Genomic DNA, 27,768 nt, shown 5'->3' on the forward strand with positions numbered 1-27,768 from the left:
TTATCCGTTCGTTACAATGGCAAGTGTGTGGTGTTTTTGGCTATTAGGTAAATACCGAGATTAATAAATGCTAAATTCCGGATCCGGGCACCTGCCCCGTGACGTCACATTCTTTTTCGCCCATGTTGGTTACGCCGTGTAGGGTTGAGACCGGTGAAGATAATCATGTCGAGCCAGCAGAAAGCCGAGAGTCCTGTGTCGCCTGGCGGCAGTGGTAGCGGCAGCCGTTACAAGGGTGGTATTGTAAAAGAGTTGTAAGTACAATTGTACTTTGTCAAAAGATCATCGTCCGATTTGTGAGCCCGCTGATGGGTTCCGCTGGCTGAGTGTGATGTTGTGTGGCTCGCAACGAGTGCGCATGATTGTCCACCACCTGTTTCACAATAAGCCCAAATTACTGGCCACCCATGTCACTTTATGTACACCGAAGTCACACACGTGTGGAAATATGTCTGTCAATCCGATTTGTCATGGTGACGATGTTGGACATGTTTCTTAGATCAATCAATAAATCTTTCTTGGGTATGAGTCATAACGGGACATTTGACGTTACTGCCCTCTAACTCTAAGTAAAATGACTTGACTTACATAGATATGACACATCCAAATATTCTTCACGTTTTCTCAGTGACAATGTGTCGCCTATGATGTTTTTCTTGTTGTAGCTGTTGTGTTTGATATGAGAAAACCCCAACAAAAACAATAATATCCAGTTATATAGGCTAGTACCTCAATGATGACTATCTTGACAGGGTAATATGTCCCAAGGAATGAAAGCAGATCTAGTTTACAGGAACCAGTGCTTGCCACTAAAATAGGTTCATCCTCGTACAAGAATTTAAACTGTCAACGCTGGTCAATCAATTTGTTGTAAATTTGTTCTGAATCTGTGATTCTCTTGTGTTGCTTGGCAACATAAAATTAGGATGTTATGCACATGATATGTGTATTAAATTGAAACAATCTTTTGGTTCCTGTGATAAAGCAGCGAGTGGTGCATTGATCATGTTGATTTAGACCTTAGCTATGGTCATTGCTGATTAGATTTTAATTTTATAACCAATTATTATCATGTGTATTGATAATCATGATAATGATATTGGTTTGCAGATGGAAATAGTATACATGGCTATAACAGATACAAAATTACAGATTTCTTACTATCCACATTCTATATGCATGAAAATTAAGATTGGATGCAAATATTGTCCACTGCGAGTTCCTTTGACAAAAACAAGTATGGATATTATTATGATTGAAACTAATTCAGTTGAAGCATATACGTTCAGACAGTCCATGTTTTTCACTCAATCACTAACTTTCAATTCAACCAAACCAATAAATCACCATTCATGAGAAGCATGATTCCAGCTGAATGACGGCGGATTGTAAATGATCGAGTCTGGACCAGATAATCCAGTGATCATGGGCATTGATCTACGCAATTGGGATATGATGACAAGCATCATCAACATGTTTTTTTTAATAGGTTTGTTGATATGGTAATTAATTGAGTCTAGGAACCCTGAGCTAAAAGCTTACGTCATAAGGGTTGAGACTATGATGAGTTGGATCCTTGACACACTGTGGCCTACTTTCCCCTAGAAACTGTTACTGGGCAGGGCGAGTCAAGGATTTATCTAGGAATCAAAACTAAGTGCCTTTGACAGGCTAATTGGGAAAGATCAATATTTTGTTCAATTGAGATTATTTTAAAGTTTGTATTTTTTTCTGAATTGAGATGTATTTTTAACATAGCATTCAATGCAATGACATTAATCAAAGCATTAATCAACTTCCTCTATGTTGGCCCTTTTCACAGTTTAATACAAGTCATCTCTACTTAGCAATAACATTATCATAACTGTAACAGCATGAGTTGGGAAATGCATAATTCCAAAGTGGGTATTTGTACTGATATTTGGGGCCAAATATCGGCTTCTGAACAGGTCTAGATAAATCCCTGCCACTGTTAATTTCTAACCTTGCATGAACATTATCATATGTTACAGTCATGCAGGCATTATCATAATGGCAGACTATCATGCAAAGTTCTGTGTTTTAATTTCATTGCTTTACTGGCATTGACAGTTTTGAATCCTATATTGATATGTGACCAAGTTGAAAAAGCCTTGAAATTTAAGGTCCCTCTTGAAAAGCTTTTATTTTTAGTGTCAGTCTTGAAAAGCTTAGAAAATCACCAAAATAGCTTGAAAAGCCTGGAGTTTGTACAAAATGACATATACTTGTTGATCAAAGTATAAAAGCACACAAGAATATGTACCAAAGATGTTAAGTGAGATTTTTCACAGTGTTAGATTTGTGTGCCAAATACTCTGAAGAATTCATGACATAAATATATATATTTATTTTATTTTTTATTGGGGGGGGTAGGGTGTAAATCTTGTTGGGAAATATGAGATGGTCTTACTGCTTTTCAGGTCTAATATATGGTATGCTGGATTTAATGAAGTATTGACAGACTAAGGCTTATAACCCAACTAAAAAAGTCTTTAAAATGACAGTTGGCAGCTTTTTTAAAAAGCCTTGAAAAGATCTTGAATTTTAATGTTCCATATGAACTTGGTGACACTTACTTGAGAGGAAGGACTACCTTTGCGATTATAAAGCTGTAAATGTTAGAGACACAGAGTAAAGTAAACCTGAAAAATATCATTTTCTGCTTCTGCAGTTTTAAATGAGGGCCATCAACTTTCAAGATGAGCTAGTTACATACTGTTTGGAGTGCACAGTACTTCAGACACTGTTTTAAACACATGTATGTATGTACATGATAGTATTGATACAGGGATCATATATCACAGGCTTTGTGTCCGCCCCAGTCATGTTACTTGCAATTGATATCATAGAATGTACATTTCTATCTGTATCAATTATATCCAGCTTTTATCTGTTATTTGGCCCCAAGGAAATGTCAGTATTGAAATAAAAATTATAGTTATAACTAATGTTGTTGCTTTGCAAAGGTGTATTTCATTGATATCAGGGCCAGTATAGAGCAGGCTAGAAGCTTTGCTGCTTTGCTATAAATTACTGCTTTGAATGCGGTGTCAAAATATTTCTGAACATGCTGAATCCACATCTCTAGGAAAATAAGAACTATAAACATGATGAAAGAAAAAATTAATTGAACAACGTGACATTTTAATTCCCAGTTTGGTTGATACATGTCATCGATCCCAATGGCGTGGGTCGATGCTCATGATGTCAATCACTGGATTGTCTGGTCCAGACCCGATTATTTTACAGACCGCTGTCACATAGCTGGAATATTGCTGAGTGTGTCATTAAACAACAAACAAACAATTGTAGCAATGTGTTATCATGGTTATCGCATCAATGATCAGGATTATAATTATTTTTCAGTCTGTGTCAAAAACTTTCATGTCAATTTGTTGGCAACAAGTTAACAGCTTTTTATGTCAGCACATCATGTGTGGGCTATAATATGCAGACTTTACTACATATACAAGACAGAAAGAAATTTCACAAGTTTAAGGTTTTGGACTAGTGTTCATGGTGTCTGTACTATATATTTCTGCTATTTCTCTTATTTACAAAATGCAAAATAGTTGAATGTATTTTGACCCAAGTCGAGCCTAAGTTTACAAGGTGTAATTGTTAATCGGTATTGATAATGATATAATTTCAGCGACAGAAACTATGTTTAGCAATGTTTAGTCCTCATGTCTTTATAATGATAACATAGCAAACCCCTTACAAAGGGCAAATTTCTGCTAGTTCTCTTACTATGTGGCAGGGGCAGTCGGGTAGCCTAGTTGTTAAAGCATTTGCTCGTCACACCGAAGACACGGGTTCGGTTCCCGAAATAGTACAATGTGTGAAGCCCCTTTCTGGCTGTCTGGTGTCCCGGCCGTCATGTTGCTGGAATATTGCTAAAAGCGGCGTAAATCTGTACTCACTCACTCACTACTACTGGGCAGTTTGGCAAGGACTGAAGGACCAGTGCCAATTTCTATTGCTGAATTTATGTATCAGGACACTCATACAGTAGCTATACCACAGGGGTAGATTTAACAACAAATTGCCTCATTTCGTGGTAATTTTATGAGCAAATAAAGATGTTGTTTTTACCGAACATTACACAACCTCATCCCCCTATATATTAACTCATCAAAATTACATGATTCACATGCAGTGTCGAATTAAAAAAAATCGACATACATTTGAAGGGGTTAACTTTTGACTAACCAGACGGGCCTTCTTTTTTTTGATTCAGCAAGCCTTTCATAATTTTAACTGGCAATAGACCAACGGGCCAGCAGTTAAATCAACCCCTGTTAACAGGAGATGCATTCAATCAATATGTTGAAGTTTTATTTATAAAAGGAAGCCATGCTTGTCATGCCTCTGTGACCAATCAAGTTCTTCTGATGATTTCATGAATGATACTTTATGTTGTCGCTTTCTGGCCTACACAATAAATCAGATTGATGCTTCTTCACCAATATTCTTTCACAGTTGTAACTAACGTACAGTAGTTGTGATTTTGACCACATAATCCGGTCAGTAATTAGCACTGGCAGTCAGAATGATTATCACTTGTGTCATATTGATGGAAAAGTAAATGTTCAGGAAATTGCAGATATCGGATAAATGTTCTGCATCACTCATGGTAATGTCAGTCTGTGTTTGAAATTAAGGCTAGGGTCCTTGAGGTTTGTTCCTGTGGTGTTTGAATCTAGGACAAGGACACAATATCTCATTAAAATCAGATCTTAGAGCTTGCTACACCTAGATCTGAAGACATCCTAGTACAGCTCACTTCAGAATGGCTTTTCATCCAACCAATCAGAGCGTTTTTTATGAGATTGCAAAAGTGCAAGTCGGAATGTGTTTTCTAACCATACAACCATGTCAAGATTAACACGAGGCATTCAGAACAGCCTTTACTGGCCACATGACTGATTCTGTTATAATCATCCTGTCTCTCGCTTCAGCATGTTCAGTGGGATAAACATTGGCAATGGAAGATTTTCCATAGTCCATGCAAAGTACTGCCACAGTCTCGTTCGTCTATTTGACATTCCAGAATTTTCTGTTGTTCACTTTACAAATTTTGAATCAAGAATCGAGTTGCCAGTTAGAAATTAGCGCCGTAAAACTCGAAAAAGCTGCTTCTGATGGGCTAATGTTGACTTCCTGTTATTTCTTTGGTTGGTCAAGGTTTGCAAAAGGTCGCTCTGGCTTGACCTATTATGGGATGTCCTTAGATGTTTGTGTAGCAAGCACCATGAACTGATTTTAATGAGATGGCATGCTCCCCTTGACTTTCTTGCTTGTATAATAATTTGGACGACTGTAATTTAAAGGGTGTATTATTGTTATAACACCGCAATCTCTCAATACAAAGTGTCTCCTGATAATTATTCATAATGGTTTATGTATCAGTGACCATGGGTATTAACTATGTGTAGTAACATGTCTAATTTGCATGGCCTTGAATTCATGAGACGGATCCTTGAAACAGACTGAAATTTCTTTAAGAAGCTTTTGCAGTGCTGTGGGTGCCGTATGTCCGCTGTGTTTACCATAGTGGTGAATAGGGCTGCAACAAATATACTATGAGGCGAACATAAGATAATGAATACGAATATTAATTCACGAATACAATAATAAGTATGCAGTTGATGTATTATTTATTATAGTCAGTGAAACATTAACAACATAAATTATTTGACATGGTTTGTTAATTTTCTATGTTATACATTTATATACTGCACTTGTCCAGGTGCTTAGTCTTAGTATCTGCTCAAATGCTACGATGACCAGTGACCAAATTCCTGTCAAATTAGATATTATAAGAGTGTTGTCTTTAAAGAAATCTATGCATATCATATGTTCTTATGGATGTTTTAGGTACAGGGTATGTAAATGCACATGATTGCATATTCATAAATATTCGAATCTAGTGGCCACGAATAACGAATTCAATTCATGAATGGATACAGTTCGATTCACCAAATACGCAAGTGAATCGTAACTGCCCTAGTGGTGAACATCGAAGACTGTTGTCACTTTGACTTGCCTCCCACATGAAGCTGACGCTCTGTGTAATAACTGAAATACTGTTCAAAGTGGTGTTAAAAACAAACTCTCTCCTAGCTTTATGCTGTGCAGTGGTAACAATTGGTATCACAATATATATGATATTTATGTAAATGAGGTCGCCTGTCAGGAAGTACTATTAATAAGCTCCGTACATCTATACAATGCCTACTGGCTCGGATAACTATTGCCTGTTTTTATAGGGGTTTTCCAATGAGTGGGTGTTATGTAAACGCACATGGCTGTAAATCATTGGGCATTGAAACAATAAACAGGACGCTTCACACAGGCATTGTATTTATTCCGTACACTCGGTTTCTGAAGCTACTTTAATGATTGAAAATATCTCTTAAACTGTCAATTAATTTAAGCACTGTTAAGAAAGACATATGTCATAAAGAGATTATTACCTTGGTGTTTTTGCGCATCATAACAAAATATATTTTAGGGATATAAATACATAAGTATGATGCCAAATGCTCGTATAATACAATTTATGTTCAAAATATTTTTCAAAAACACACATGGGCATAATGTATGAATATAAAAGAACTAAAACAAACTACCCTCAGCTTGTTCAGTGTGATGGTTTCAATTAAGACAATGTTTGACCCCAAGGCCTGTTGTAAATATTCAATTAGGAAGAATTTATCTCTTGCTTGTAAGCATTGTAAGAGAAAGTTCAAAAGTCAGTCGTTAATGATCCGCTAGTGACCTTCATGACCCAGATGTGTTTGACCTTCTGTATAAAGTATTCATTAGTGTCATTGTAGTTTTTCATGGATTTCTCATGAATAATTGGTCGTTAACACAATAATCAGGACAATAGGATGGGTAAGCAATGCTAATGCTAGACATGCTCAGATGTGTTGTCATGTGAATAGTATTTGATTTTGCCATGGAACTGAAGCATCTGCAGCTTTATTTCAAATTGAGTAAACATGAATACACTGTTCAATAAGTTGTTGTTGCGTTACATCACAGTATGAAATATGTCGTATACCTTTCAAATATTGAGTAGTATATATTCGTTTACTGAGAGATTAACATTTGTTTCTGATTAGCACTTTCTCAGAAGCTAGTGTCATAATTATCTTGCCAGCGAAATTCTTAAAGCAGTATATATATCAGTATATCATGCTTATAGTGCTTAAAGTGACTGTGTTGAAATGACGAAAGTAATACCTTGTCTAAAACTATAATCATGATGATCTCTCATAGTGGACCCTGAACATTCTTCAGGAAGAACAATAAACAATCATATTTGGTGTTTAAAAATAAATGATTTCATTTTAAAGTTTGATCACAACTCATTGCAAATACACAGGATTTATTGATCAAGACAGTTGGCTGAATGTTCGTTGACTTGCACATTTAATCTTAATAATGTATGAGAATCTTCTTAAAAGAAGCTTTCATATAAAATCAATGTAGTTCTTTATCTGATATTGAGTCTAAGGTCATGCAAGTGCTGCACTGAACGTTATAACCTGAACTACAGCTGCCTTGTCCTACAGCGAGAGTCAAGGCTAGTACAAACCCTCTGGGGAATCAGAGTCAGTAAGCTTTCTGTAAGAGGCAATTTTTGTCAATTTGAATATTAGGATCAGGCATTTTTCAAATTAAAAATATTGCCAGGCTGCCATCAGGACCCTTAGACTTTAGAAGCTGCAGGCCCTGACAAAACTCTTCAGGCCATCATTTACAAAACTGCAGCAAATTATGACAAATAAATAGTCAATGGGGACCCATACAACTCTGGTACTACAGGCCCAACACAAGATCTACCTGCCTCAGGCCTACGGACAGGCGCTTATTTCTAACACTGGGATCAGGGTCCAGATGACATACAGTTTTGAACATGCTTTCCGACTCTAGTTTGCTTGATACTGCTTACTGAGAAGAAAATTAGAGTTGTTTTACGCTGCAGTATTCCAGCTATATGACGTAAGGCTGTAAATAACCGAGTATTGCCCAGACAGTTCAGTAATTGACATCATGAACATTGATCCATGCAGTTTGGATACAGTGACATGCAATGAACTAAGCCACTGAGCCTGACCACCTGTTCCATTAAGAAGATCCTCATGATCTGCATTGATTGCCGGGGACCTATATTCTTACCCAGGGTTCCCACAGGGCTACTGAATGGTAACCTTGGAAGTCAGTCCATCGCCCCTTAATCAGTCCATCGTCTCCCACTGCAGACTTTCAGATAGGGACTCCACTTGCACTTTGTATGGTGTTATCAGGTCTTCCTTGTTCACAGCAGAATAACTGTTGACTATCAAGACTGTTGTTGGTTGTGATGCATGACTCGGTGAGAGTTCAAAGGTCAATGAGTTTGACCAGCTTCGTGCAGTCAATTGACAGGTAAAGAATCAAAGAAATTATTACGTATGGAATTGATACCTTCCCATGTAAAGAGGCATGGAGAAGCTTTGGCACTGCCCAACAGTGTCCCAAACATAAGGAAACCTTGTGAGGTGACATTCCAGCATTGTAGTCCAGATGCCCATGTCCTAATCGTGTGTAAAGAGGTCAGAATTAAAGGGGCTCCTAAGCATGTTTGATTCAGATACTGCAGAGCAAAACCTCAACAACCCCAGAACCCCATTTAATTTTAAACTCTGCTTCGTCATGTTCATTTCACTGGTATGTAACAATACTGGCAGAAAAAGTATGGATTTACTTATGGACTAAATAATTAACTCCCAAAAACAAATTTATATATAACATGGTATAAGGTTGAATAGAAATAATTCTTCAAGGAAACCCCTTTCTATTTAAAGAATCCACGAGTCTAGTAGGTTCCTAGAACTGAGGAGGGTGATAATGGCAAGGGGGTGATTATTTTATTGAATTCAGAAAATAAGAATTTAAAAAAAATCAAATTTTGATTAAAGTAATTATTTTTTCCCCAGTCTGCCTGCCAAAGGCACCTTGTTGGAAATCCTGCTTGTCATGATGAACGTAGCAATGACTACGCTGTTTTATCATGTTTATAAAACTTTGCACATGTTAAGCATGTTTTACAGGATTAACATAAGTTAATTTATTCCCAAGTTAGATTTTGGAATTTATTATTTATTTTACTGTTGGAGTTGATAAATTCTGAATATCTTCTTATCAAACTTCAGGTTAAAATATTTCATTGTGACCCCTTAACTCGTTTCTGAGGGATTTATTCATGCATAAATGTGATATGCATTGAGAATAGACTCCAATAAATAGCGTGCAATAAACCTGTCATAATGTTGTCTGTTGGCATTCAGCCTTTTGTAGCAGGGCGTGGAGTCATCCACAGATGACATCCTTACCTTTTATGGCCGCTACATTGGCGCTCAACGTGGGGCTGAGCACGTTCATATTAAATTTGAACAAAATAAGCCTCATTATCCTACTATGCGACTCGGGACGTGCCTTCTGTTGATGGGGGAGTATGTAGCAGGGCGTGGGACATCCTTACATTGTCGGCTTCCTGACGGGGTTAACCTCTTTGGTCATGTTGACAAGGCGTCCGACCTCTGATCAGAAGGTCTGTGGTTCTAATCCCATCACGGGACTCAGAATTTTATGGCCGCTACACTTTGTTACCATCTTACTGGTTTTGGCAGCATGAAGGCTCACTGAGAAAATAGTTTCTTGACAATAAAAACCAGTGACAGTTTTTGAAGACAGTGTTGAACGTACCTTTGCATAAGTTGGTGAACATATGAACAGACTTTCATTCAGTATGATTCACAAAATTATTATATTAATTAAGGGTCCCTGCAGGCAGTATGAGGGTCCAGTAAAGTAATGAAATGGTTTAGTGTACTGTACATTCAGATAATTTTTACTCTAGAGCCTGGAATGGTCATGATTGATGGATAATAACAGACTCCCATAACTGTTATTGATGCGCTGTACATGCTGTAGGTACAATGAATATTTAAGAAAACGTACAACTTTATGGGTAACATTTACAACTTTATATAAACTTTATGTTGAAATGACAACCTCAGTTTGAAGAAAAATCAAAAGTATTCTAGTCCTGCACCTTTGACAAGATTTGTTTCTTTCCTTAATGATACTAATCCATATAAGGTCTTCAGCAACCCATGCTTGCCGTAAGAGGCAACTATGCTTGTAGTATGAGGCGACTAACGGAATCGGGTGGTCAGGCTCGCTGACTTGGTTGATGCATGTCATTGTATCCCAATTGCGTAGATCAATGCTCATGACGTCAATAACTGGATTGTCTGGTCCAGACTCTATTATTTACAGACTTGAATAAACAAACAACAACAACAATAACAACAACTAATCTATACAAGATAATATATCTCACAACTTGTTCGACATGAAAGTACTGTTGTCAGATTCCAAAAGGCAGGTGTGTGTGGGTGGGTATGTTATTGATCAATAAGCAGCGCAACAATGATTGTGACACAGGTGTCTATATGGACCATTGTTCCTTCAGGTATAGCTATATTACAGACTTCAGTACCTTTTACTTGAGCAGTGAACACCAAATAGGAAAGTAGGACACTATCCCACTTGGTAAACAAGTGACAACATAATTGAATGAATTTTGAAAATTAAATTTGTTAGACTACGGGTTCAATTTCATATGCATGGTATATGCAGCCACTATGTTTTTGTCAATCTGCGACTTTAGCCTGAGTCTTGTCAAATTCTGTTAGGTCTAGTAGACTCAGCTTATAATAGTCCACATAAGAACACTGAATTTGCCTGAAAATATGGCTAAGAGCCAAGTTTTGGCTTTTGTCTCAACAGGTTTTAGCAAAGACTGTCTTGTCAGAATGGCTTCATTATGTGAAGATACGGGTCAGAATAGGTCTTCAGCACCCATGCGTGCCATAATAAGCGACTATGCTTGTTGTAAGAGGCGACTAAGGGGATTGGTGGTCAGGCTTACTGACTTTGTTGATGCATGTCATCGTATCCCAATTGCGTAGATCGATGATCATGATGTCAATCACTGGATTGTCTGGGGGCCGTCATATAGCTGGAATTTTGATGAGTGCCGGTTAAACAACAAACAAACAAACCGACATTTGTAACGCCCTCTTTATAAGTCTCTCACAGAAGCAACTGATCCTATTCCCAAATCAAGTAAAAGATTTGTGTTTGTGTTTGTGATTCTGTGTTTGACAGCTCATGTCTTGAGTCAAATGTACTGAAATTGATGTTGAAGTTAAGGCAAACCTACTGCCCTAACACAAGTTCAGACAGCTGGGGTTGTATCCTCCCATACCAATGTGGCGTTAAATTTTAACTCACTCACTCATTAAACATTTTAAAAGGCGACTATGCTCGTCGTAAGAGGTGACTAATGGGATCGGTTGGTCCGGCTCGCTGACTTGGTTGATGCGTGTCATCGATCCCAATTGCATGGATCGATGATCATGTCAATCACTGGATTGTCCGGTCCAGACTCGATTATATACAGACTGCCGTCATATAGCTGGAATATTGCTGAGTGAGGCGTTAAACAACAAACAAACAAAAACTGTACAGGGCTAGAAAAATCAACTTGTCCGCTCGTATTGACGAGTGGCAGCATGTGCAGGGCGAGAAAGAATAAAAGAAACGCTTGTCCTATCGGGCGAGTACATATATTTCAATCATATCAATTCATCTCAAATCGTTTTCAATAAAATATGTAGGATAATTTTGAATCTGATATACTTCTTCATTTGTTGTACGTTCTTAGTAGTAATAAAGAACTACATGTTGTTTATATCACAAATAGGCCGCATACTTGGCAAGTTTCTGTTAAAGAAATAAACAAAAATGTGTGTTATTTTTGCACAGCAGGTCTCGAAACTATTTGTAAAATGGATGTAATTATATTTTATTGTTGTGAGCAACTTGTTTTCTGATTCTCAGATGTCAAAGCGAAAGTGAATATTTTTGCAAGGATAATGTCTGTTTGTAATTGGCAATTGTGGGGTTGGCGAGAAAATACATAAAAAATTAATTTATTTGAAAGTCAGTGGTAAATACCCTCAACTCAAAGTTTATTACCGAAAATGGTAAAGATAAACTGGGGACAAAACTGTATAAAATTTAATGGGATAAGTGAAAATATTGCTGGACGAGGACAAAATAATATCTAATTGCCTGGCAGGACAAGTTTGGTTTGAGAATTTTTTTTTAGCCCTCCTGTATCCTCGCTCCCAAAGGAGCTGAGAAAGCACATTGAATGCACTGAGACTGGTTGACAGGGTTTTGGTAGTAATGGTAATTGATGGATATGGAATATATGCTATTTGGCATGGTGTGGGATAATAATGATAATAATGATGATGATAATAATAATAATAATAATAATAATAATGATAATTTGTTACTGCTTTTGTTATAAAAATGAATGTGCACAGGTATTCCCCCATTATCAAGAAAATAAACAGACATAAATGCAAATTTGATATTTCACCAAATTCGCTTTTGAGTGATAATTATTGTTCCCAAAATTTTCAGTGTGAATGTTCATGCATATAATAGTTGATAATTATTAAACGTGTTTTTTTTTATTTGTAGTCATGGTAATAGATTCAAACTTTTTGTCTTTCAGCCGAGTCACACTGCCCGTTACTGTTGATGAGGTGAGTATTAGGTGCTGCAAAGGTTTGAAACTGCATTTTCGTTTCTAGGCAGGGGTTTATCTAGTCTGCAGGAAATATCAGACAAGAGTCGCAGATTGGAAATAAACATACCCTAGTTTGTGTTACAGCGTTAGAAACAAACAATTTTTGTCCACTAGTCCACTTGTCCTTATAATGATAACATATAACCATCCCCTTCAAAATGGCAAATTTCTACGAGTCCTTAGGATACCTTAACTATATGGCTGTTTGGCAAGGACTAAAGGCTTGATAGGACTAGTGGCAATTTCTAACACTGTGTTAATGTAGTTATAATTAATGTTATGCTGTTCTGTGTGTTTCTAGAGGTGACTTGTATTTCTCTGATTTCTCTGATTTCTCTGATAACACGATCACTGTTGGTAACAAACACTGAGGTTTACTTTATTGCTCTTAATGCAGTATAAAATACTGTGTTAACATGGTTAAAACACAGAATTTAGGAAACTTAAGAACTTGACAAAAATCCAGTTTTATAAAAGGATTTGTTCCTAGTTTGCCTGCAAAGGGCATGTAGTATAGAAGCTTAGATAAATCCTTGCTAAGTGAACCATGGGTCAGGTTAGTGAAAGATCTCGGCTTGCTTGTAACACTCCTACGTTGTGTGAAGCTCAAATGTAGGTGGTATTATCAATATTACTCGTATACCATGATTTGAAATACTGACGAAGATGTATCATACCGGTAATAATTTTGGAAAGTAACATTACATAAGTCTTCCAAAATCATGCATATTTTCACCTTGTTGGCAAAGTTTACGTAAATTGACAAGTCGAATGAAGATGTGAAATTCGGAAATAAGCAATTGATTCCTGCAATCGAAAAAACAAAACAATTCGTGACCAGCTTGAATATAATGTGTCTATTATGCATGCCTTGTGCATGTTGTGACCATAGCAACATCGAACAAAGTGACTATGAATGTAAAAAATGTATGGGTAACGTCCGATGTATTGGTAATGTCTGATGTATGGGTCCATTTGGGTTATTTTTCTCCAGGTTCATAAAAAATTTCAGATATAAGAACACATACAGTATGTTGTAGACAAAATAGTGTAGACTGTAACTTAATAGAGTGCGTGTCGTCATGGATGCTTTCAGTCACTGGTTTGTCTGGTCCGGACTCGATTATACACTGCTACTGTGATATAGGTGGAGTATTGATGACTGTGGCATCAAACAACATTCACTCACTTCACTCCCCAGCTCAAATTCTCTCTCCTGTGTTTCAGTACCAAGTGGCTCAGCTCTACTCTGTTGCGCAGGCCAGCAAGAACGAAACCGGGGGTGGGGAGGGCATTGAAGTTATTAAGAACGAACCCTTCTCTCCGTCTGAGGGGCAACAACCTCCAGACCCTCTTCTTGGTGGTGATTTCAACACTGGGCAATACACATATAAAATATACCACTTGCAGAGGTGAGTTAGATGCAGAGTGTGCACAAGTAAATTCAGTGGCAGAATATCAATATGTGACTGGTCAGAATCTAGTCAGATTTCTTGTTAGAATTGACATTGGTAAGCGCAGGTAATATTTATTATGACCTACGTATATTAACGTTAAATCCTTTCAACAAGTGTCAAAAGACAAGTTCTGGCTGACAAACTAATACATTTTGGTCCAGAATGGAGAAGGTCCCCAATACCTCGTACCTGATGTGTGAGCTGTACCCAATGTACGCGTGAAGATCTGGATAAGAATAGGTTTTTCAGACATCCATGCTTATCGTAAGAGGTGACTAATAGGAACTGGTTGTCTGCCTCCGTGACTTGGTTTGATGCTTGTCCTTGCATCCTGTAAAGATCAATGCTCATGATATCAATCACTTGATTGTCTGTCCCTAGAATATATTGTGCTTCTTTATTTCAGCAAAGTTCCAGGATATATTCGTTTATTGGCACCGAAAGGAAGTCTAGAAATACATGAAGAGGCATGGAATGCCTACCCCTACTGCAGGACAGTGATAACGGTGAGCAGTTCAGCCACATCCCACCTAATATCTGCCCCATCACATGTAGCCTATTGGGCAGTGCCCTTCTAGTTCACCAGACTGAAGGGGGCACGGGTGGCCCAGTCGTCTAAACCGCCATAATTCGCTGTTCAGACTTTAGAAACATGTGGTAGTGGGTTCGAAGCGGCGTTAAACCCAACTAACTCACTCGCCTGACTGAAAACCATCAGAAAGGTAAACATGGTTAAAGAAGAAATGAATAAAGACCCATCTTACATCAAAACTATCAATGTTCAAGACAAGGCTAAAACTCCACTTGATTTGACTGAGCTTTTTTTAAAGCTCTGAACAATGAAGATGCTATTCAATGTAATTTTGTATTCATCAAGGTGCATACAGGCATTGAGGGCCTTGAATTTTAAGGTCTCTCTTTAAAAGCCTTGTTTTTATTGTCAACCTTGAAAAACACCAAAACACATTGAAAGGCCTTGAATTTGTACAAAATAACATGTACTTGTTAATAAAAAGTATTAAAATTAATGGACGCGTGAAGATCCAGGGTAGAATAGGTCTTCAGCAAGCCATTCTTGCCGTAAAAGGCGACTAACACGATCGAGTGGTCAGGCTCGCTGACTTAGTTTATGCATATCATCGTATCCCAATTGCATGGATCGATGCTCATGATATCAATCACTAGATTATCTTGTCCAGACTCTATTATTTACAGACCGCCGTCACATAGCTGGAATATTGCTGTGTGCGGGATTAGATAACAAAGCAACAAATTAGAATTAATGACAAATTTAGTTTATTTTTTTTGTTGGTTGTGAAAATATATATTGTTGAAAAATTTGTTATTCATACTGCTTTTTTAGGTCTTTCGACTGATATATTATATGCTGGATATAAAAACCATATTGACAGGCTAAGGCTAATTACTAATAAAGCCTTGAAAACAGTAGTGAAAAGGCCTTAAATTTTTGTGTTCCATATCTGTTTGAACCTGGTTGATTTATTTGTTGATGTAAACAGATGACTGAGTTCCTTGTTCCCTTTCCAGAATCCGGAGTACATGAAGGATTGTTTCCATATTGTGATAGAAAGTCTCCACTTACCGGACAGGGGAGATACAGCTAATGTGAGTATCTGGAACAGCCACAGGCAGTGTTCAGCCCCTCGGAACAGACCCCGTGGTCTGACTGGACCACCTCATGGGTCAGGTCCTCAGGTCCTTTTTTTTCACGTATTGACCTCGTCAAAAGTAAATAGTTGTATAATATTTTGGTCCTAAAGCAACCCAAAAATATAGCCAACCACTTCTCTTGGCTCGCTGTTTCACTTGCTATTTGGTTTGCTGATCACTATGAATTCATATGAATGGGACCCGTGAAGATCTGGAGTGGAATGGGTCTTCAGGAACCTTACTTGCTGTAAAAGGCGACTATGCATGTCGTAAAAGGCGACAAACGGGATCGGGTGGTCTGACTCGCTGACTTGATTGATGGATGTCATCGATCCCAATTGCGTGGATCGATCCTGATGAGGTCAATCACTGGATTGTCTTGTCCAGACTCGAATATTTACAGACCGCCGTCATAAAGCTGGAATATTGCTGAGTGCGGCGTTAAACAACAAACCAGCAACAAATCATATGAATGGCAACTGTTAGGTTAGGAAGAAAGGAAGCATCGTATGTCCTGACTTTTCAGGTATTATTTGGATATATCTACATGTGACGATCATCTCATTGGAATAAATAAATACCTAAGGGACCGATCAGGGTGTGGTAACAAAATTATTTTTCATGACTTTCCCTGAAAAGATGTTTTATTTTATTAAAAAAAGTCCAGTTATACATGGCCTTCCCTGAACGTGTATGCTGAATAAATGACCAATCCCTAAGATATGACTGATACTTTAGCGGTAGAAGGTACGAGAACATGTTATTAGTCTCTAGAAACTAATTGAAAGTCAAATAACTAGTCCCATAGAACTGTTACCATGGTTACAAAACATGTCATTAGATTATAAATTTTGGTTTTTGTATTTCGATCTGAGTATGCCATTTTATAACCAAAACACATCTTTCTTAGCAAAATGAACACTGGATAACATTTTTAAAAAAGGCCATAATAAATGAGGAAATACGGAACATGTGCTTTACTATGTTCTAAATGTGTGTTTAACACTTCGTTAACAGGGGCGTTTGGGTAGCCTAGTGGTTAAAGCGTTCGCTCGTCACGCCGAAGACCCGGGTTCGATTCCCGACATGGGTACAATGTGTGAACCCCTTTCTGGTGTCCCCTGCCATGACATTGCTGGAATATTGATAAAAGCAGCGTAAAACCATACTCACTCGCTCACTCATCCACTCACTCTTCGTTAACAGGCCCATCGACTGAGTCCCGAGGAACTTAAGCACTTGGATGTCTACAATATTGATATAACAGACAAGGTTTCCAATTCGGTAAGGACATAATTACATTCAGGAAAGTAGCCATGGTTGTGGGTAGGGACTCCCATGGAGAATATGTCCCAAGCTGTGCAGGGATGAACAATCTGACTAAGATCAGGATTATGTTCAGCATGTTCAGTTAGGTCCCGACAACTGATGCTGGTCATGAGGGGTGACTAAATGGATTTGTGTGTCATCGTACCCTGATGTATTTATCCCTGCTCATAATATCAGGCACTGGATAGTCTGACCCACACTTCTTTACAGGCTACCATCATATAACCCAATATTGCTGAGTGTGTCATAAAACAACAAGCAAACATGCTGCTGGAATATAGCTGGAATATTGCTGAGTGTGTCATAAAACAACAAGCAAACATGCTGCTGGAATATAGCTGGAATATTGCTGAGTGCAGCATAAAACAACAAGCCAACATGATGCTGGAATATAGCTGAGTGCAGCATAAAACAACAAGCAAACATGCTGCTGGAATATAGCTGAGTGCAGCATAAAACAACAAGCAAACATGCTGCTGGAATATAGCTGAGTGCAGCATAAAACAACAAGCAAACATGCTGCTGGAATATAGCTGGAATATTGCTGAGTGCAGCATAAAACAACAAGCCAACATGCTGCTGGAATATAGCTGAGTGCAGCATAAAACAACATGCAAACATGCTGCTGGAATATAGCTGAGTGCAGCATAAAACAACAAGCAAACATGCTACTGGAATATAACTGGAATATAGCTGAGTGCAGCATAAAACAACAAGCAAACATGCTGCTGGAATATTGCTTAGTGCAGCATAAAACAACAAGCAAACATGCTGCTGGAATATAGCTGGAATATTGCTGAGTGCAGCATAAAACAACAAGCCAACATGATGCTGGAATATAGCTGAGTGCAGCATAAAACAACAAGCAAACATGCTGCTGGAATATAGCTGAGTGCAGCATAAAACAACAAGCAAACATGCTGCTGGAATATAGCTGAGTGCAGCATAAAACAACAAGCAAACATGCTGCTGGAATATAGCTGGAATATTGCTGAGTGCAGCATAAAACAACAAGCCAACATGCTGCTGGAATATAGCTGAGTGCAGCATAAAACAACAAGCAAACATGCTGCTGGAATATAGCTGAGTGCAGCATAAAACAACAAGCAAACATGCTACTGGAATATAACTGGAATATAGCTGAGTGCAGCATAAAACAACAAGCAAACATGCTACTGGAATATAGCTGGAATATTGCTGAGTGCAGCATAAAACAACAAGCCAACATGCTGCTGGAATATAGCTGAGTGCAGCATAAAACAACAAGCAAACATGCTGCTGGAATATAGCTGAGTGCAGCATAAAACAACAAGCAAACATGCTACTGGAATATAGCTGGAATATTGCTGAGTGCTGCATAAAACAACAAGCCAACATGATGCTGGAATATAGCTGAGTGCAGCATAAAACAACAAGCAAACATGCTGCTGGAATATAGCTGAGTGCAGCATAAAACAACAAGCAAACATGCTGCTGGAATATAACTGGAATATTGCTGAGTGCTGCATAAAACAACAAGCCAACATGATGCTGGAATATAGCTGAGTGCAGCATAAAACAACAAGCAAACATGCTGCTGGAATATAGCTGAGTGCAGCATAAAACAACAAGCAAACATGCTGCTGGAATATTGCTGAGTGCTGCATAAAACAACAAGCAAACATGCTGCTGGAATATAACTGGAATATTGCCTAGTGCAGCATAAAACAACAAGCAAACATGCTGCTGTAATATAGCTGGAATATAGCTGAGTGCGGCATAAAACAACAAGCAAACATGCTGCTGGAATATAGCTGAGTGCGGCATAAAACAACAAGCAAACATGCTGCTGGAATATAACTGGAATATTGCTGAGTGCGGCATAAAACAAACCACACTGGCAAAAATGGGAATCAATAATGAGAAAAGGCAGTTAAGTCAGCCCGCAAGCTCTTAACACCACTGGAAATGTTAACTGCAACTCAAATAGGATTTGCCAGGCATATTCTGTTAGGAGTTGTCAGTAAATACATCCGCTCTTTCCACGAGATAGAGTTTTGCCGTCACTGTCTTCATGATGGGTTGTTGTGTCTTGGATTATATTACAAGGAGTAATATTTAATATTATTTCAACATTTTCAAAATTTAGTGTTTTTTTAGGGGGTGGAGGTCTCAAAACCTAAGGAATTAAGTTTTTCTCCAGCTTTGAACTTGAAAACTTGCCCCTACACCTTTTTCCTTTTTGTTTGCAGGACTACAAGAAATCCACTGATCCCAAGTTATTCAAAAGTCAGAAGACTGGGAGAGGCCCATTAGATGCTCCCAACTGGCAGGTAGGGTGGCCATTACAATTGGGGGGAGGTGGTGGGTGGTGGGTGGTGCCACCATGACCCAGTGCCATGATTTGGACTGCCTCCATGGTCTAGTGGATAGAGCGTCTGCCAGGAGAGCAGAAGGTCGTGGGTTCGATCCCCGGCAGTATCTTAGTAAAAGATGGTACTTCAGGGCTCGAAAAATCAACTCGTCCGCTCGTATTTACGAGTGATAACTGATGTCGGGCAAGCTAAAATTATCAAATACTCGTTGGACGAGTAGATACTTACAGCAGTTTAGTTTATATTTGTTTTGATGTGCGATATCTTGACACGGAAATCACGACCTTTCAGCCGATCGATATTTAAGTCGCGTATTGCATTAACAATTAGGCTGAGGTTTGTATGTATCTTTGCGCAGGCTTTGCGCAGGCTTTGCGCTGAAATCAGTCTTTATTTATTGATGTAAGCGGCCGGTTGCTAACTAAACCAAAATGGCAGATATGAGAAAGTTTTTCTCGTCGGAGGGTCGTGCCGACAAAAAGTTGACTGCACAGGCGGAGAAAGGAAAACTTAGTAAAAAACAATACGATACACAAAGCGAAAACGTGTTGTACAATCTGCGTGGTTGAGTGAATTTGAATGGGCAAAATTTGATGATGATGACAGCGAGTTGTATTGCACTGTCTGTCGAAAATATCCCAAACTATCTGATCCCAAATGTGGACTCGTAACTGGTTTACATCATAATTTCAGAATAGAAACTTTGAAATTTTACGCTAAAAGTAGGAAGCATATAATCAAAATTTTTGTATTAATAACTTATGTTATGGCTTTGTAAAACTGACTTGCACTTCATTGATCAATTTGAGCAAAATAGCAAATTTTTAAACTTATCCTGTCTCACACTATGCATTTTGTCTTTACTCTTTGATCCTATGTGGAAACATGCTTGAACAGAGATTCTGTCCACTAAAATACAAATATACAATTTCTTATAAAATTTTCAATTTTTGCCTAAATTGCCTGCCAAGGGCACTTAGTTTGGAATCCTGGATGACTCCCTGTCCTTTCCTTGCACTAATATAAGGAATTTCTTGATAGTAGTTTTGTTTCAACATTGCTGATGTTTTCTGAATATACGTTTTGACAGGAAAAAGTTGACCCAGTGATGTGTGCATATAAACTGGTTCGAGCCAAATTCAAGTGGTTTGGTCTGCAGTCTAGAGTTGAAAAATTCATCATGAAGGTAAGATTAAGAGACCTGTTTTAAGATAGTATGTCTGCTACTAGGGACGAGTCCAAATTTACTACCCGGGTACCCAACCCCCTATTACCCGACCCTACCCAACCCTACCCAACCCAACCCAACCCTACCCAACCCAACCCTACCCAGGTACCCACTGTAGGTCTAAAGAGTTGGGAACACAATGTCTTATTGGGAATTGTTTAACTGTAGCCCTGGCAAAAACTGTTTACATGTATGAAACCAGAGACCATATAATAGATATATGGTCTCTTATGAAATGATCGAATCATGCATACACTGAAGTTGACTGAAGCTTTATCTTTACTCAAACATATACAAGTCAAAAGGAATGTGTACATCATCATAAAGAAATAGGAACATTAGCGACTTGTTGTGTAACCACTGAGCAATAGTGAGTTTTTGTCATTAAACAATATGTCACGTGACTATCCACGGGTCCGGGTAGTACTGTTGTACCCTGGTCCTACTCAGGACCCACCCAACCCGAGTACCCTATCTGCTACTGTAGGACTTTCTGTAGGATACAGCTTAACGTGCATGTCTCATGTAGGTACAACTTTCCAGAGTTGGATAGATCATAACATCGTTAATGCAGGTATCGTAACAAAACTTTGAAAATGGCACATAAATAGAGATTATAATGTGATCTTGTTTGTCATTCTGATTTGATTAAATGAGGTGGCACAATTCTTCTATTTCCCCGAACAAGGGTAATACATGAATTCTTATGAGTTTCATGAAATCAGTATAACACACATACGAGAGTAATAATTTCTTTATTACCCGATACCCCCGCCATGTTTCTGGTCATGATCTCAAATGAGATCGAAAATTGATGTTATGGCCCTTGCTCCGTGATTTTCATCTTAGTGCATACTACATGAAATGGGGACAAATTTTCTCAGAAACTACTAAATATACATGAATGAAATAATCTAAGAGATACTTGTCAGGACTGAGTTCGAAAATTGGTCCCGTCAATTAATTTCTTTTACAGAGTTATGGCCCTTGCTTCGTGTTTTTCAACTTGGTGCATAGTGTGTGCAATGGAGACAAGTTTTCTCAGAAACTTTTGAAGTTAAATGAATGAAAGTTTGCATGCTTATCTAAGACTAAGAGATACTTGTCAAGACTGAGTTCGAAAATTGGTCTTTACAGAGGGCACAGGTGGCCCAGTCATCTACGGCGTCGCAATTTGCTGTGCAAAGTTGCGCCCCTTGGGCACGCCAGAAACGTATGATTGTGGATTCGAATCCCAGTTCGCCCCGTTTCTAGGTTTGTCAGCACCATACCCGTGCTCGTGGGTTTTACTGAAGTGGTAAACGTCTGAGACCTGCATCACTTCGGGCTTTCCTGCCACATTAAGCTGACACGCCACGATATAAATGTAATACTGTTAAAAGCGGCATTAAACCAAACTCCCTCACTCACTATTTGTTTACAGAGTTACTGCCCTTAGCCCATGTTAGTTTTCTTTGTGCTTAGTTTGTGCAATGGGGACAAGTTTTCTCAGAAACTTGTCTAAGAGATACTTTTCAAGAGTGGGTCTATAAATTGGTCCCGTCAATTAATTGTCTTACCAAGTTACGACCTTCAATCCATGTTTTTTGTGCAATGGGGTCAGGTTTTCTCAGAAACAACTGAAGTTAGCTTTTCTGAGATACTTATCATGACTGAGTTATTTTTTCCAGAGAAACTGCCTTTTTTGTGCATTATTTTGACATTTAATATTTTTTTTCTGGTGACAAAAAGTGGCCCAAGTGCCTATCTCTTCTTAAGGCTTTATGGGTCTCTTTTTTATAGTTTATATCCACTACTATATGAACAAACAAGACTTCCAATGTGCCTAATGGCGGGGAGTAGTGATAACGCTGTTTTCTTGTTTCTAAATCATTTTGAGCTCCATTTTAGAAAAAATGCAGTGATCACAACTGCCCTCTTAGAAAAACACAATTATTGAATGACGTCAACAATCTTCAGCTATGACCTCGTTTCTGGTGTGACATCATTACAACCTTATGACACAAGTATATGTGAATGCTGTCGGGATGACATAAACTATACAATGGTTCCCGTGAAGTGATATTTGCACAAGTGCACATACAATTTTTTATGCTTCTTTGGTTGGTAAATGAGGTTAATTTGCACTTTAGTCCTGTCGATCAATTTCAAAGAAATGTTTGGATGACTCAACATGACTGAATCTTGTTTTACTTCCAGCAAGAGCAGCGTTTGTTTACCAATTTCCACCGAGAGGTGTTCTGCTGGATGGATCAGTGGTATGGGTTGACAATGAAGGACATTCGGGCTATTGAAGATAAGACCAAGGAAGAGCTTGATCAGGTGGGTTCATACCAGTGTTCCTGTGGCTTCACATTGACTGATGGTTGTATGGACTGACGGTAATTGAAATTACGTACTGGCCCTGGCCCACAAAGCGATTTTAGCGCTAAGACGATCGTAACTCCCATTCTTTAACACTGACTTGAGACATGTAACAGATGTTATATTTGGGATAACACTTCCCTAGTAAAGTACAATTTTTTTTAACTTATCCTGCATTACTCTGTTTTGCATTTGCTGCTGTCTTTGACAGAGAGACAAACTGTGTCAGATCCAGCTGCTGAAGAATGTTTCTAGGTTTGTCAGCACCGTGCTCGTGGGTTTTACCGAAGTGGTAAACGTCTGAGACCTGCATCAGTTAGGGCTTTCCTCCCACAATAAGCTGACACGCCGTGATATAACTGGAATACTGTTTAAAGTGGTATTAAATCCAACTCACTCACTCACTAATATTGTACATATAATAATATTCAAGTGACAACAGAGTAATATTGTTGTGTTTTTATTTTTAGAGTCGCAGAACGGGTGATGTACGTGGCATGTCAGCAAATGAAAATTGAAGATGGTCATGCTTAGCAAGTTCTCCCATCGTCCAAGTGCTGCAAGAGAGACACATTGTCACACCAATCACAGAGCATAGTCTTTACTCAACTACAAACCATTTTAGTCTTTTGTTATTTAATATTTCTTTTGTTTTTACATCCTGTTTGTGTGACGTTAACAGGCTTTACTTGTTCACGAAACTGCTGCCAGTAACCAGGGCAAATAAAACAATGTTTTACGAATAATTACTTGACCACACTTTACACTGTGATCAAGAATCAATACTGAATGAAATTTAAGAACTGACATTTCACCCCATAGCAAATTGACAAATTAGAAAAAATAATTGAAGCAAGAATTGTTTTGAACTTTAAATTTTGACAAATACTAAATAAATTATGCAAGATTGAAATAAAAATTGAAAATTGAAAAATGTGATTGGTACAAGTGAAAGTATTTGCTGAAGTTTACCAAAGTTTCATGATAATGATCATGGTAATGACAAGTCGTAATGACAGGTCGTAATGACAGGTCGTAATGACAGGTCGTAATGACAGGTCGTAATGACAGGTCATAATGACAGGTCGTGAAGACAGGTCGTAAAGACAAGTCGTAATGATAGGTCATAATGACAGGTCGTAAAGACAGGTCATAATGACAAGTCGTAATGACAGGTCGTAAAGACAAGTCGTAATGACAGGTCGTAATGACAGGTCGTATAATGACAGGTCATAATGACAGGTTGTAATGACAGGTCGTAAAGACAGGTCTTAATGACAAGTCGTAATGACAGGTCAAGTACTATGAACATGAATCAGAAATTACTGAAATCTTTTAGAAACTTGTGTACAAATTTAACACTTACTTAGACTTGCTGCCTATAACCTATTATAATATCAGATATTGATGTAGCATATATGTGATTCTTTTCAGCTGATGGTAATTGCCAATCAGTGACGGCCTAGCGTTTTGTTCAGTTCTTTTGAGTATAATCATGATGAGAATATATGTTGAGAATCACGCCCACGTGGGTTAAAACTTAAAAGCACTTGTATAGTAAGTGCTAGAACGTAACGTAGATGAGGCCTAGCATATACCAAGTACTTGCAAATATCATGGTCTAAATTTGCACCTATTTATTTATAGCCATTGCTCTGCGATAATAAACAATAGGGGTGTCACGATATGCCTACCCCACTTGTCAATTACGTATCACGATCCTGGAGTCACTACATAGTATGTATGACGATACTTATTTTTGTACCATTTTACCTTCTCGATTCATGTATTCCAGGTAAAGAGAATAGTATCATCCTGTCTCTATTTAACTGACATGACTGGTTTATTTGTGACTCATTCTTCGAGTGTTATGTCAGATTTAACATTTTGTTTCGCAATAGTTTGTAAGGTAATGCTTATTTAAGCATTTCTCAAGCTGCTTTTTACAAGACAATAAGATTTTTGGACATTGATACAGCCTTAAATATGGACTGATACATGGGTAGTCTTATCGTGTATTGTATCGTCAGGTGTAAATTTGCGATATATAGGCGAGTCGTGACACCCCTTACATACCACAAATGATAGGCATGTCTCACTTAACATAGGTTATGGCACTGTGAATATTACTGATATGTGTGCACTAAGATATGTATGTAAATTTGTATGTACTTGCTGTGTCCAGTGTTTGCAGAGATATCCATTGACATTTGTCCACCGATTCAGAACAAGACCATGTTGTAGGTGGCATGTACAGAAGTAGACTCGTTGGATCTAATATCTTCATCACAAACTCGCAGAGTGATTAGTTTGGTGCAAAACACTAAGACTATTAAGGAAATCTTTCATTGCAATCTTAGCCGAATTTGTTTAGGAATGCTGTTAGGCCAAACACTTGGGTTTATTTTTTAGGCAGTGGCTTTTCATGAAGGGGGTTGGAGGTTGAGGGTTATTTTTGAAGTGTGAATTAAACCTAAGGTCAGAAATTTAGTTACATTCAAGCAATGATGTGTTAACTTTATAATAATGCTTACACCTTAATGAATTATCTGTAATCACAAAAGCCCATTTTTGGTGTCCGCTGCCGTGATATTGCTGGAATATTGCTAAAAGCGGTGTAAAACCGTACTCACTCACTCACTCACTGTAACAGAAAGTGTTAAACTAGATTTTCAAGATTATAAATGCCTAAACCTTATGAAGCTTACTAACAATCCCCAATGTTCATAGGCTTTTGATGAACGCCATGTTTTTGTTGACACCTAGCTTCAACGAGATGTTATTGGGCTGTTAGCAAGTCTATTTGTTAGGATTATCGGGGCTAGAACGCATTCATGCAAATAATTGATTATGTGCGAGAAACAAGGATTCACCATGGAAAGTGTTCATCAGTCTCATTGCCTTACAGTTCGAACCTTTTTTGGAAGTGATCACAATGGATTATTTGTTCCTGTATAACCTGTATAATGCTGACAATGAATGACTCCTGTTTCAAGTACTTGTAACTTCTGTACCGTGTATGTTGGATAGACTATTTATGTATAGATAAATATGATGGACTAAGCATCCTGTGTGTATGTCAGGAGAGGACATGGGAGGAGCAGAGGTATCGTGGCTTGCTGTGCAGAGTTGCGTCCCTTTGCTGTACCAGGATCTTTTTTCGAAAATTTCCTATTGTGATCCCTGTATCAGTATCACACCTGTGTTTGTGGGTTTTAACGAAATGTTTAACGTCTACGACCTGCATCATTTCGAGCTCCCACATTAAGTTCACAGTCGATGATATAGCTGTAATATGTTTCGAGTGGTGTTAAACCAGTCACTCACCCACTCCTTGTGTTCTGTGAAGCTTCTGTTGATCATTAACAACACAAGTATCATCGAGATTTTCTGTTAGCCCACTCATGACAAACCAAATAGTATTTTCCTAATAACTCCATACTAAGGGTTCCAACAGGTAGACTAATAGTTAAAACATTCATTCTTCACGCTGGGGGGGCGGTCGGGTAGCCTAGTGGTTAAAGCGTTGGCTCGTCACGCTGAAGACCAGGGTTCGATTCCCGACATGGGTACAATGTGTGAAGCCCATTTCTGGTGTCCCCCGCCGTGATATTGCTGGAATATTGCTAAAAGCGGCGTAAAACCTAACTCACTCACTCACTTCACGCTGGGTACAGTGTGTGACCATTTATTGTGTCCCCTGCCATGTTATTGCTGGAATATGCTAAAAGCGGCGTCAAACCAAACTTTACTCAAGTTGCTTAGATAAGGCTGATGTTGCATGAAGCAAATATACCCCTGTAAGTATCAGAGCACCGTTTCACAAACGGTCTTGGCGCTATGATGATCGTAACTCCCATACCTTAACATAGACTTACGACAGTCCTAACGTTGAAATCGCTTTGAGCAGGGTGCCGTTATACAAAGTGATGTTAGCGCTAAGATCATCGTAACTCCCATACTTTAACATAGACTTACGACAGTCCTAGCATTACCGTTGTTTTGTACAACACCATGGTTTTGATATTGTCGTATGAAAAACAGACTTGTGTCATTTCTTAAGCTGCAAGAATAAACGGATGACATATTTATTGTAATTCCATGGTCATAGCTGCAGAGTAGATGTTGACCCTGGGCCAGGCAGGATTACAAGTTATAGGAGCTGACTAGGTTTGTCAAGACTAAATGTCATAACCTGTAATGTATCCTAATGAATAAATGATATGGACCATTTTCTGGCTTCCGGTAACTTTGTGTTTGATACCTTTATATATGTGGAGTCTAGGATGATGACATTTAAGTGCGGATGTACTTAAAACATCAGCTACTGGATGTGTCAATGTCTGTGTTTGAAATTGGTAAACGAATGTTAGCCCTGTCACACTGGAGAAAGACAGTCAAGTGATTCCAATAAAATTGGTGTATTTGTTGGTGGCTGCCTTGAACAAAGACATGTGTCGAATTGCCATCCAATCAAATTACAGTCCTGCGAAAAGATGCGACTGATGGACAAATGGTTGCACAGGCAGCACAGTCATCTAAGGCGCTGCAATTCACTGTGCAGAGTTGGCTCCCTTGGGAACACCAGGAACCTATGACCATGGGTTATCATCC

At 38.4% G+C, this 27,768-nt stretch overlaps 1 protein-coding gene across 2 annotated transcripts; it reads left to right on the forward strand.

The window, feature by feature from the left end:
* The first annotated feature begins 114 nt into the window (after positions 1-114).
* LOC139456332 (phosphatidylinositol transfer protein alpha isoform-like) lies at positions 115-27,387 on the forward strand. 2 transcript variants are annotated; one of them, XR_011652528.1, is made up of 11 exons: positions 115-254; positions 12,677-12,707; positions 13,979-14,163; positions 14,615-14,714; positions 15,757-15,834; positions 17,086-17,163; positions 19,440-19,520; positions 20,653-20,748; positions 22,990-23,112; positions 23,625-24,160; positions 24,200-27,387. XR_011652528.1 is itself a non-coding variant. In XM_071237971.1 (10 exons), the coding sequence occupies exons 1-10, from the start codon at positions 166-168 to the stop codon at positions 23,670-23,672; spliced, it is 909 nt and encodes a 302-aa protein (XP_071094072.1). In that variant the 5' UTR covers positions 115-165; the 3' UTR covers positions 23,673-27,387. The 2 variants fall into 2 exon arrangements, 1 of the variants encoding a protein (XP_071094072.1); XM_071237971.1 differs by having other exon boundaries at positions 23,625-27,387.
* Positions 27,388-27,768: the final 381 nt, after the last annotated feature.

This window comes from Haliotis cracherodii, unplaced genomic scaffold, assembly GCF_022045235.1.
Source record: "Haliotis cracherodii isolate W230 unplaced genomic scaffold, xgHalCrac1.p SCAF_11, whole genome shotgun sequence".
Lineage (NCBI taxonomy): Eukaryota > Metazoa > Mollusca > Gastropoda > Lepetellida > Haliotidae > Haliotis > Haliotis cracherodii.